Raw genomic sequence first — 12,958 nt, 5'->3', positions numbered from 1 at the left:
CACCACCTAACATCAGGTCTTGAAGATGTTTCCCTACTTTTTATCTTAGAAGCTTTATGGTTCTTGCTTTTATATTTAGGTCTTTGATCCATTTTGAGTTTATTTTTGTATAATGTGTGAGATAGGGTCCTCTTTCTTCCTTTTGGCTATGGATATCCAGTTCTCCCAGCACCATTTGTTGAATAGACTGTTCTGCCCCCACTGGGTGATTTTGACAGGCTTGTCAAAAATCACTTGACCATAGATGTGAGGGTCTGTTTTTGAACCATCAGTTTGGTTCCATTAGTCTGTGTGCCTGTCTTTATGCCAGTACCAAGCTGTTTTTACTTTTTACCTCTGTGACTAAATAATATGATTTAAAGTCTTGAAGTGAGAATTGTCCAACTTCAGTTTTCCTTTTTAAGATGTTTCTGGCTATTTGGGACAACTTACCCTTCCAAATAAATTTGAATATTGTGTTTTTCATTTGTTTAAAAATTCTGGTGAAATTTTTACTGGGATTGCATTGAATCTGTATATTTTTTTGAGTAGCCTTGGGGTCTTTATGATATTTAGTCTTCCAGGCCATGAGCATGGAATGTTATTCCAATTATTTAGGTCTCTTTTGATTTATTTTAACAACGCATTGTAGTTTTCTGAATACAAGTGTTTTACATCCTTGATCAAGTTTATTCCTAAATATTTTATTCTTTTAGTAGCTATTGTAAATGGAATTGTAATGGAATTTTTTTCCTGACTCCCTCCTCAGATAGGGCATTACTAGTGTCTTTTAAAGTCTATTTCATCTGATACAGGTATAGCTACTCCACCTTTTTTGGGGGGTGGGGGATTCTGCATGCATGGAATATCTTTTTCCAGCCTTTCACTTTCAATCTATTGGTATCCTTGGGTCTAAGGAGAGTCTCTTGCAAACAGCATATCGGTGACTCATATTTTCTTATCCATTCTGCCAGTCTCTGTCTTTTGATAGGGGAGTTTACTCCATTAACATTGAATGTTTTTACTCTAAAGGCAGTTATTATTTCACCCATTTTGACCTTTGGATTTTATCTGTCATATTTTATTTTCACTACTCTTTTGAAACTTTTAGTTACTTTTACTGATATAATCTTCATTTTTAGACTCTCTTCCAAGCCTCTCTCCTCTGACTTTCCTTTTCAGACTGTAGCACACCCTTTAGTATTTCCTGCAAGACTAGTCTCTTTGTTATAAACTTTCTCAGTTTCTGTTTATCATGAATATTCTAAACTTGCCCTTATTTTTGAAAAACAATCTTGCTGGATAAAGATTCTTGGCTGGAAGTTTATCTCTTGCAGTATCTTATATATACCACTGTCTTCTTGCCTTCTTGGTTATTGATGAGAAATTGGCACTTAATCTTATTGGGTATCCCTTAAATGTTATACATTGCTTTCTTCTTGCTGCTCTCAGAATTCTCTTTGTCATTTGTCATTTTGATTAGTATGTGTCTCAGAGTTGGTCTACTTGGATTTATTTAGATGGGAGTACATTGTGCTTCTTGCACTCAGGTATCTATGTCCTTCGCTAGGGTTGGTAAATTTTCTACCATTATTTCTTCAAATATTCCTTCTGCCCTTTTCCCCTTCCCTTTTCCTTCTGGGACACCCATGGCTTGTATGTTTGCATGTTACTTGCTGTCATTTAGTTCCCTGAGACCCTGTTCAATTTTTTCCCTTCTTGTCTTCATCTCTTCTTCTATTTTTTTTTATCCCCACCCCTTGATGTTGTTTGCATTTGCTGTCTGCTCTCTGTGTCCATTCGCTGTGTGTTCTTTCTGTGTCTGCTTGTCTTTTCTTCTTGTCTTTGTATTTAGGAGGCACCAGGAACTGATCCTGGGACCTCCAGTATGGGAGAGAGGCACTCAGTTGCTTGAGCCACCTCAGCTCACTGGTCTGCTGCATCTCTTACTGTCTTTTCTCTGCATCTCCCTTGTTGTTGTGTCATCTTGCTGCTTGGTCCAGCTCCCCTTCACCAAGAAGTCCCAGGAATTGAACCCAGGGCCTCCCACATGGTAGATGGGAGGCCAATTGCTTGAGCCATGTCTGCTTCCCTCATCTGTTCTTTTGTATGTTCACTTTTGGATGCTATGTCTTCAAGCTCACCAATCCTTTCTTCTACCTCCTTAAATCTGCTCTTATATGATTCTAGTGTATTTTTAATTTCATTTATTGCACCTTTCATTCCCATAAGGTCTCCTATTTTTCTTTGTATGCTTTCTGATTCTTCTTTGTGTTCAATCACTGTCTTCTTACTCTCCTTTTCCTCTTTAGCCATTTCATTGAATTTGTTAAGGAGATTTGTTTGAACATCTTTGCTTAGTCATCTCAGCTCCTTTATGTTATCTGGAGGCTTATTTTATTCCTTTAACTGATCCATATCTTCCTGTTTCTTGGTGTGGTTTGTAATTTTTTGTTGGTGTCTTGGCATTTGGCTTGCTAGATTTACTTATTATGGGTGCAGTTTCTCTCTTTGGGGATTTCTTGTTCTTTCTGGTTGTGCAGTAGGAACTAAGGATGTAGATTGTGCTGTAAGCTGTGGAGGCTCAAACTGCTCTCATTGCCCCAGGGACTGATGAAGCTTCTTCCATCTTTCTCCTTTGCCAGGGGTGGGGACAGAGCCACAGTCTTGTGTAATAATCCAAGTCATGCAGGCCTACACTGTGGTTGCCCAGAGAGACTGATAAAGCACGGGGGTGGGGATGGAATTGCAGGTGTAGACAGCAGTCCATGCCATGTGGGTCCAAAATGACCACAGTTGCCCCAGTAGACTTCCAACTATTCGGTCTGTGCCAGCTGAATGTACCTGCAGTTACCTGGAGAAGGTGGTGCAGGTCCTGCCAGCTTCCTCCCTGCCAGAGGTAGGGCTGAAGCCCAGGCTAGGGCAACAGTCCAGTCTAGGTGGAAAGAAGCCAATCCCCTACTGTCACTTTGATTTTCAGTCAGCCTGGTTTCCCTCTTGCCAGGCGTGTAGTCAAAATGGCAGCTACCGGCCTCTTTCTGACTTGGACAGGTTCAAACTTTAGCTCTTCTTAGGATTATACTTTAGCCAGCCAAATTTATTAATCAGTAGCTGAAGTTGATGGCCAACCATCTCTTCCTCCCCTGTTTTAGGAAATGGAGCTTCTAACTCCACCCACAGAATAATAGCTCCTGCGTTGGTTTGTGCCACTAGAATAGGATGATCACCAAGCCTCCGCGACGTGGCCTGTATTTTCCCAGAGAGGCTGGCACAGGTCCTGCCAGCTTTCTCCCTGCCAGAGGTAGGGCTGGAGCTTAGGCATGAGCTGTAATGTGATCTGGATGGAAATAAGCCATTCTCTACCAGCACTGTGATTTTCAGTCTGTACTCTTCCCCTCATGCCAGGGATGGAGTTAAGATGGTGGCTATCAACCTTTTTCTAACTTGGACAGGTTCAAACTCTTGCTGTTGTTAGGATTATACTTTAGCCTGCTGAATTTACTGATCAGTAGCTGAAGTTGGTGGCCAATTGTCTCTTCCTTCTCCATTTTTGGGAAGTGGAACTAGTAATTCCAGCCATGGAATAGCTCCCGAGGCAGCTTGTGCCACCAGTGGAAGATGGGCAGTCTCCTCCTTCCATTTTTTTCTGGGGTCTTGCAAGATGCTCTTGTCTCCTGGAGCTCCCAAACAGGTGCTTTAGATAGCTCTGGATGATTACTAACTGCTTTGTAGAACAAGCTGACTCTGGGAGTGCCTTACTCTGCCACCATCTTGCTGCTTGTCTACTTTATATGCATATGTACATACATACATATATACATAACGCCATCTCGCTGCTTGTCTACTTTATATGCATGCATGCATGCATACATACATACACACGTGTATATATATATGAAGTATAGGAATGGAGAAACAGGAACAAAGCCCAGAGGAGACAAATAGAAAACAAGTAATAAAATGGTAGCTTCAGACCCCAACATATCACTAATTACATTAAGTCCCAGGTTCAGTCCCCAGTGCCTCCTAAAAGTAAACAGAAACAACAAACAACCAAACAAATGAAAAAACCACTCAGGGAAGCCCATGCAACTCAGTAGTTGATTGCTGGCTTCCCACATACGAGGTCCAGGTTAATGGATGAAAGATTTGAAAGCAAGGACTCAAACAGATATTTGCACAGCAATGTATATGACATTATTCACAGTTTCCAAAAGGTGGAAGCAACCCAAGTGTCCATCAGCCAATGAATGCATAAATAAAATGTGGTATATACATACAATGGAATATTATTCAACAGTAAATAGTAATGAAGTTTTGATATATATGACAACATGGATGACCCTTGAAAATATCATCTTGAGTGAAATAAGCCAGACAGAAAGGGACAAATATTAGATGATCTCACTGATATTGAAATGCTTAGAATTAACAAACTCATAGAGTCAGAATCTAGAATATAGGACACTGGGCACTGGGGTGGTGGTGGGGAATGGGAGGTTAATAAATTGTATTAATTTCTATTTGGGTTGATAGTTAAGTTTTTGCTAATGGATGGTGGTGATGGTAGCACAACACTGTTCATGTAATTAACAGCACTGAATTATACATGTGAATGTGGTTAAAAGAAATTTTAGGTTGTGTATATGTTACTAGAATAAAAATTTTTTAGGAACCCATAGGACTATACAACACAATGAACCCTGTGATGGACTATAGTTAGTAATACAGTTATTGGGGGGTGGGGTGGGTAGTTAATAAACCAGACTTTTCAATGAAAAGTTTGAGATGATCAAAATAAATTTTATAAAAGACCCAGATGAAGTTCAGGCTGAGGAGGGTCAACTGAACAACTTTTAGCTTCTTGTCTCTGTCAGATGTAAGGTGTTATTTAGTGAAAATACAGTAGACTAGGAATTAGGAGATTTGAGTTCCAGACCATATTCTTGATAGTTGAATGTCCTTGAAAGGGGAAACCGGTCCACTTCCAAGACATATTTGATTCATGGGTTTATTTTTTACTCTCACATCCTCAAGAGAATCACCAAACTGAATGGCAGGATTTTTATGCCCTGTGGTTCAGAGGCCCCCGGGCAATCTACAGACTGTGATGAAAGGGGTGAAACCTGTCATTTGTACAGATTGGATTTGTCACAAATTTACCAGGTCAAGAATTCCAGATAAAGTGTTTCAACCTTCACCTGCAAATCATGAAAAATATGGGGACCCACAACATCCTCATTAACTGCATATTGTTATCAGAATAAAAAGTACAAAAGGACGTGTTGGTATTGAGAAAAAGATATAATAAAGATTCTTGGATTAGAAAAGGCACATGCTCTTCAAATTCACAAGAATATCCCTTCAGTGAATGCAAAACTAAAAGTTATTAGACAGTTGGTAAGAATTCAGCCACTGAAATTGCGACAGGACTTATAACTGAGAAGGACATGTCTGACACATGCCTCAAGAGTACTGGGGAATTGGTAGTGCGGTAGCACCTAAAATCTGTGGAAGAGGAAGCAATTAAGTCCTAATGGCAGAGCAGGTTCAGAATTTTTTAAAAAAATCAAATTGTTTTTTATTTAAAGATGGTGAGAAGTATTTTCATTAAAATATTTTAAATAGTCATTTTCACTCACTAAAGATGGTATCATTCTACCTTACTTATAGACTTGGGAGGTTTTAGTGCTATTATTTGGTTTAATTTTCTCCCCCTCACATTTTCTAAATAAGCGTACTTTGTTTCATTTGCATTGTTAATGCAGACATACTACCTTGGCATGTCTCAAGTCACAGTATTTAGATTTCAGATTTTTAAAATACAGAAAGTACAAGATTTTATCAACACAATAATTATAATTTGATATGTGAAAGTAACATGATTTACTAGGATACTGTGAACCCAAATGAAAGTACAAAAAAGTAATTTCATCAAAAGTCTTGTATGTAATATGGAGAAATATAGGCTAGATAAAGTGAAGACTTAGATGAGTGACAACTCTCTAAAAACAAGCCCTGTCCTCTGCCTTCTTTCTTTCATTGGTTGTATTGCTCTGGATTAGAGATACACAGACTTTTATTTTGCAATGTGTGAAAAACTTGTCTTATAGGGGACCTGTTTTACAGAATGAACTATTTTGGTTAAGAGTGTGTGATTGGTTGGAGCAGGGGTTAAGCCTGGAATCGCAACCTCTAGACTCTACCTTCTCCAACCTGGACAGCTCCCAGACCTCTCTGAAGAGCACAGTACGGGAAGTACTGCAGGGCATGACACACGGTAGTTTTCAACCCTTAGAACTCCTGATAACTGATAATTTTATGAACCAACAATGCCAATAATTTCTGACTTCCTTGTCTAGAAATTTTTTAAGGGTAGTAATATATACTTATGTGCTTTTTTTTTTTTTTTAACAGGAAAAACCTATTCCTGTTATGTGTTCTACATCTACAGCTTCTCTGAAATCACTGACCAGAGGCCATGGCATTCCATATAATATGGATGCTATTCCTGGCAAATCTAAAATAGTGATGTCTACAGGTAAAGTATTTTTAAAAGAGTATTAAATTACTAATCTTTTATTCTGTGTTATTTTCAGTGTGTTTGAGGCCCTGGAAATAAAATAGAGGAAAGAAAGAAGATAATAGTAAACACTTTTTATTAACATTTCCACACTAAATTTTTTTGAAATTCTGATTGTTCAGATTGATATTAAGGTAAAAACTGTGTTTAAGTACATTAATCATTTGAAAATTCAATACCCTTAATGTTAAGATTTATAAAATTTACATAATTGACAAATCTATTTTTGTTTTCCCTTTATCTTATTTCACAATTTGTCTTTTTGTATTTTGTGTTTTGTAAACTACCACAAACCCTTTTTTTAATGACTTTTAAAAGTATCTTCTATTGATAGGTCCTTGTCTGTCAAGGGGCATGGTGACTTTAAATTATTCTCTGCTTTGCAGGGTATGTAATGACACGGACCCAGACAAATAAATCCTTTTTATTCATGTCCTGCACATTTCCTTATTCTTTTTCTGTTTTTTATAAAAGCATGTTCTATTGATTCCTCTCCTAGATCCTAATTATCTCCTTTATACATTTTTTGCTCTCTGATTTTTTTTCCTAAGGAGAAATTGTAATTAAATTTTATTAGCATAAAAATCACTCAAGGGGAACGGATATAGCTCAAGTGGTTGAGTGCCTGCTTGCCATGTACAGGGTTCCAGGTTCAATCCCCAGTACCTCCTAAAAATGAACAAAAGAAAAACCGACTCTCTTTGGGGAGTAGAGCAGATATAGCTCAAGAGTTGAGCACCTGCTTCCTACGCACAAGGTCCTAGGTTCAATACCTGGTACCTTCTTAAAAAAAAAATCAGTAAAAAAAATTATTGATACATACCTCGTTTTATCAGTTTATTATGTCTGATTTTTAATCCATGAGCAGGAGAGACTTAGCTAAATGATGTAATTCATGGAAGATAAAACATTGAAATCCTTATTTAGCTTCACTTGTGTTCAGTATAACTTCATCTATGACATTAGCACCATAGGTTGAGTTGTTTTTTTTAAAAAAGATTTGTTTATTTTATTTCTCTCCCCTTCCCCCTCCCACCCCAGTTGTCTGTTCTCTGTGTCTATTTGCTGTGTGTTCTTTGCCGCTTCTGTTGTTGTCAGCAGCACAGGAATCTGTGTTTCTTTTTGTTGCGTCATCTTGTTGTGTCAGCTCTTCGTGTGTGCAGCACCCTTCCCGGGCAGGCTGCACTTTCTTTCACGCTGGGCTGTCCTTACAGGGCACACTCCTTGCACGTGGGGCTCCCCTATGCAGGGACACCCTTGTGTGGCATGGCACTCCTTGCGCGTATCAGCACTGCGCGTGGGCCAGCTCCACACAGGTCAAGGAAGCCCGGGGTTTGAATCGCAGACCTCCCATGTGGTAGACGGACGCCCTAACTACTGGGCCAAGTCTGCTTCCCATAGGTTGAGTTTTTAATGACTTTTCCATTTCTGTAACAGAGTCTGTCCTTCCTTTGGCTATTCCTGTAAAGTTGAATTATCACATATTTCAACACAGCAAATGTGACATTAATGGGATTTTTTTCACTAAATATGGACTGTATATATGAAGATTTTGCAATATAAATTAAGTAATGGATAAAAATGTCCGTGTTGATTTGGAGGGGCAATATGTTTTATGTTCAGTAATGTATTGTCATGCTGTTGCATTGTATGTTGATTTGCATGTGTTGATTCTCAATGAAGAAGAATTATTGAATCTTGACATTTGCTTGATTATAGATGAGTTGCTTCTGTATCATGCTTTAATTATATTGAGGGAAAAGTTTATTTTAATTTTAAAATTTCTTCAGTGAAACTCAGCACATATAGAAGGAACATTTTTTTTAATAGATTTTGTAAATTTCTTTTTTTTTTAAAGATTTATTTCTCTCCCCTTCTCTCCCCCCGACCCCCCCACCACCCCAGTTGTCTTTTTTCTGTATCTGTTTGCTGCATGTTCTTTGTCCGCTTCTGTTGTCATCGGCACGGAAATCTATGTTTCCTTTTTTGTGTCATCTTGCTGTGTCAGCCCTCCGTGTGTGTGGCGCCATTCCTGGGCAGGCTGAATTTTCTTTCACGCTGGGTGGCTCTCCTTACGGGGCGCACTCCTTGCGCTTGGGGCTCCCCTGTGCTGGGACACCCCTGCGTGGCACGGCACTCTTTGCGCACATCAGCACTGCACATGGGCCAGCTGCACACGGGTCAAGGAGGCCCGGGAATTGAACTGCGGACCTCCCATGTGGTAGACGGATGCCCTAACCACTGGGCCAAGTCCGCTTCCCAAAAGGAACATTTTTATTTGCTTAAAATTAATGAAATACGTTTGTCTCTGTTGTTAGAACTAACTGTGACATTTATCTTGTTATTTTAAGATGACTTTAGAAAATACAATTATTTTGTATTTTCATATGCAGTATTGGTGATTTAAAGTAAATTCAGTTCAAAAAGGAATGTCCAAACATGATCAATTTTGAAAAAAAATTCTCATAAAGATGAAAATACTGATCTACCTTTATGCCATTTTATATAATGTGGGAATGTATGAAGAATTGTTCTGTGATGCTACTAAAACTATAGTTTTTAGTATAACCAGGTTGAGCAAAATTCTAGAAAAATTGAATAAGTATTTTGATTATTTCTTTATATGTTTTATATCTTTACACATATTTTAGGTAACAGAAATGATCATCGATAGTAATTATATTTGGGATTTCTTTGAAGTGGCTAGTGGGGAATAATAATTGATTACATATTGTTTTTATAAAATTCCTTTTCCCCAATCTCATTATTTGTATTCACCCTTTTCCTCCAAAGTCTGTGTCTATGTAAACAAACATGGAAACCCTGGCCCTCACCTGGATCAGAAGAAAATCCAGCAGCTGCCAGACCACTTTGGCCCAGGCCCTGTGAATGTAGTCCTCCGGCGGACCGTGCAGGCCTGTGTAGATTGTGCCCTTCAAACCAAGACTGTTTTTGGATTCCTTAAACCAGATCATCGTGGAGGAGAAGTGATAACTGGTACACTCATCTATCTAATCCTTTATTCAGCTTCTTTTCCAAATTTGATTTTAGGTTTCTAGAAGGCAAGGATTTTACAATATATAGACTCTCCTTTATATAATATTTATATCCTATTAACTATAATTGGCTAATATTTATATTGCTATAATAGTCATATATTTATAATTTTTAACACATTATAATATATAGACTTTTAAGCCTGGTTTGGAAAGTTTATCTGTACTTTAAAAATAGACAAATAATGTCAGTAATTCTATAAATTGAGGTTAAAGGGAAAAGATACTTCCTTTTACATGCTGTATTAAGCTCACTATGATAAGCCCTTGGTTGATAATACTTTTTAATTTTTATAGAAAACAGACTGATCTATAAGAAGCTCTAAAAATATGACTCAAGAAGTTATTAAGAGGATACAGCTGACTTCCATAGTTGTGTGATCAGATATCACAACAGTTGTACCCATGGAATGTTTGAAATAAGAGTTGTTTACTTTACAAACGTTTAAAAATGAGAGTGCATTTACTGATAGAGGCTATTGTATCTGAATGAAAGGAACTTTTATAAGTTAAGATTATTCCTTTATGAATTACAAAAACCATAAATTAAATTTATAATCCACTTTGTAAATTGAGGGCTTTTTTGTTAGTGTTGTATTTTTCATCTTTCTCTGAGGTGAGTTTGACATCATCTTTTTTGTCCCATGGTAGCCTGCTTTGATGGGGAAAATCATTCCGTCCAGCTCCCCCCAGTGAATAGTGCATCATTTGCTCTTCGCTTTCTTGAGACCTTCTGCCACAGCCTGCAGTGTGATAACCTTTTGAGTAGCCAGCCTTTTAGTTCTTACAAGGGTAATACTCCTAGCCCTGCAGAGCATGATAAAAATGTATCAGGTGAGAGAAACTGTATAAACTTTATACTATGCTTCTATTTCATATTAAATTTTATGGTTAACATGAGAATCTTATATAATTTAGTGTGTCCTCCTCAATGTAAACATTTTAAGCACAGTAACTTAGATACATATAATATAGAGGGTCTTTGTTCATTCAAAATGGAAAAGTAATTTCTTACTGTGTTCATAATGAATTTAAGAATTGAAATCAATAGGTATTTAGTTTCTTTGTGACTAGATAACAGAATTATATATTTTCTATTAAATTAAAGTCTGGCTTTAAAAGTATTGACTTTAATCCTAGAAGTTTAACAAAGCATTTTAAACTTAAATTTATCTTTAAAGACAAATATTTATCTTTAAAGATAAATATTTTTGTTGGAGTCATCAAGAGTGGTGACAAATGAGTGATCTGCTCAAATTAACATTTGAGCTATGGTTGCCTTTCTTCCACAGGAATCCCAAACTGATAAGAGAGTAGGTGTAGGGTAGTCCTGCAGAGCCAAAGGTGGGTTTCGGGCTTCTGGTCCCTGAGGCAAAAAAGCTCTTTGGGGTTTTTTTTGGTTAAGTGTTTTTTTCTTTGGGAGAGTTTTATCCCAGTTTCATCTGATTCATGAAGACTAACCATTTTCTGCTAATCATACCAGTATTATATGTAGGTTTTGGTTTTTTTTTAAGATTTAAAAAAAAATTTCTCTCCCCTTCCTCCCCCCCCCCCCCCCCCCCCCCCAAGTAGTCTGCTCTCTGTCCATTCACTGTGTGTTCTTCTGTGTCCACTTGTATTCTTGTCAGCAGCACCGGGAAATCTGTGTCTCTTTTTGTTGTGTTGTCTTGCTGCATCAGTTCAGTGTGTGCGACGCCACTCCTGGACAGGCTGCACTTTATTTCACGTGGGGCAGCTCTCCTTGAGGGGCGCACTCCTTATACGTGGGGCTCCCCTATGTGGGGTACACCCCTGTGTGGCATGGCCCTCCTTGCGCACGTCAGTACTGCACGTGGGCCAGCTCACCACACAGGCCAGGAGGCCCTGTGTTTGAACCCTGGACCTCCCATGTGGTAGGTGAATGCTCTATTCATTGAGCCAAGTCCACTTCTCTCTGTAGGTCTTTTAAGAGTAACTGAGGTCCTCCTCAAGTTTCACAGCTCCATGTTTTCCCGGCTAGGTACTACCGATTCTGGGAGTATAGAGTACCATCACAGACAATCTGTTCAGGTCCAAGGATTCTAATTCTCATTCCACTCAAGTGTGAAGCTTAGGCATCATCTTCAGTTACTCCTCTTTCCTTGGTCTTCTCTATCACCCACGCCTTTCTCCTTAATTCCTGTCTCCTATACTTCAGTGAGATCTCTCATATCCACACCTTCCTCTTCATTCCTTTATCACTACCCTGCTTCAGAACCTTATTACCCTCTTCTCTAGTTTAGAAGAACAGTCTTTTACCTGGAATCGTCTTTCCAGTTTCTCCTCTTTAGTGTAGTTGCCCAATGAGTCTCTGAAATAAAGGTCTGATACTGTGATATCTTTTCTCAAGCACATGTAGAGAGGCAATAGAAAGGAAAGAGCACAGGTGTCAAGAGTTTGTCAGACCTGGGTTCCAGTGCTGGCCTTGTAATCTATATGTTGAAAGGACATAAAGTTTGGGAGACCTAAATTTTAATCCATGTCCTGCTGTTAACTAGCTCTGTGCCCATGGACAAAGTACTGAACCTCTTTGAGTCCCAATTTCCTTATATGTAAAGTAGGGCTATTAAATATTTCTTGAGTTGTGGGATTGTGAGAAAGTATATGTAAACTTCCAGCCGCCACTGTGCCTGGCATGAAATAGGAGCAATAAAAGGGTGCTGCCAGAAGTAGGGGGAGGAGGAAGAGTAAAAGTTCTTGTTCTTATAGGATATCATCCTTTTTTCTTCTTCAGAAAAACTAGGAAGGTGACCAAAAATGGTAGAAAAATGATGACTAGAAAAGGAATTGGCCATCCGTGGTGTATATGTGTGCATGCACACACACATGCATGTATCTGATAGGTTTTCTGTTCCTGAGAGTAATTTGAAAAAGTATGGTTTCGAGAGGTTGAGAGTACAGTTTCTTGACTCCTTACATAAAGCATTAAGAATCCCAGTGATTTTCATAGCTCTGTTATTTTAAAGACTTTAAAGAAAATGCTACTTTTCTTTTTAAGATTGCTCACAGGATATTTGAAATTTCAATTTAATCAGATAAATGGAATAGGTAACAATTTGAAAAAAATACACCAGGTAGTCATAAATGATATTATTTTAAAATATTTTCAGCTTCTGTCAGTTTTCATTGAAAATACTTTTGAACTTAAACTTTTACATTAGTTTCTCCTAAGTCAGCTTGCAGTTTAAAAAGTTGCATATAAAAGTTATGAAATTGATTGCTCCTAATTAAAATTTGAATTCCAGGATCCCATTTATCTTATGTTTTCTGAATAAGTAACTAAAAAATATTTTAGATAGGAGACTTTGATTCTAACAAATCC

General features: G+C 38.0%; 1 protein-coding gene and 1 pseudogene across 6 annotated transcripts in view; both read left to right on the top strand.

Annotated features, from left to right (window-relative positions):
* The window catches only part of SCML2 (Scm polycomb group protein like 2), a 212,883-nt gene that overhangs the window by 157,421 nt on the left and 42,504 nt on the right, over positions 1 to 12,958 (top strand). For all 6 annotated transcript variants that reach the window (XM_012522124.4, XM_058292388.2, XM_071213221.1 and 3 more), the window contains 3 exons: positions 6,397 to 6,520; positions 9,356 to 9,559; positions 10,270 to 10,452. In XM_012522124.4, coding sequence (XP_012377578.2) covers positions 6,397 to 6,520; positions 9,356 to 9,559; positions 10,270 to 10,452 — 511 coding nt within the window. The remainder of the gene's footprint in view (positions 1 to 6,396; positions 6,521 to 9,355; positions 9,560 to 10,269; positions 10,453 to 12,958) is intronic.
* Positions 5,033 to 5,516, top strand: LOC101428515 (large ribosomal subunit protein uL30m pseudogene; annotated as a pseudogene).

The sequence above is a fragment of the Dasypus novemcinctus genome, chromosome X (assembly GCF_030445035.2).
Source record: "Dasypus novemcinctus isolate mDasNov1 chromosome X, mDasNov1.1.hap2, whole genome shotgun sequence".
Classification (NCBI taxonomy): domain Eukaryota; kingdom Metazoa; phylum Chordata; class Mammalia; order Cingulata; family Dasypodidae; genus Dasypus; species Dasypus novemcinctus.
This window is presented reverse-complemented; position numbering and strand designations above follow the sequence as displayed.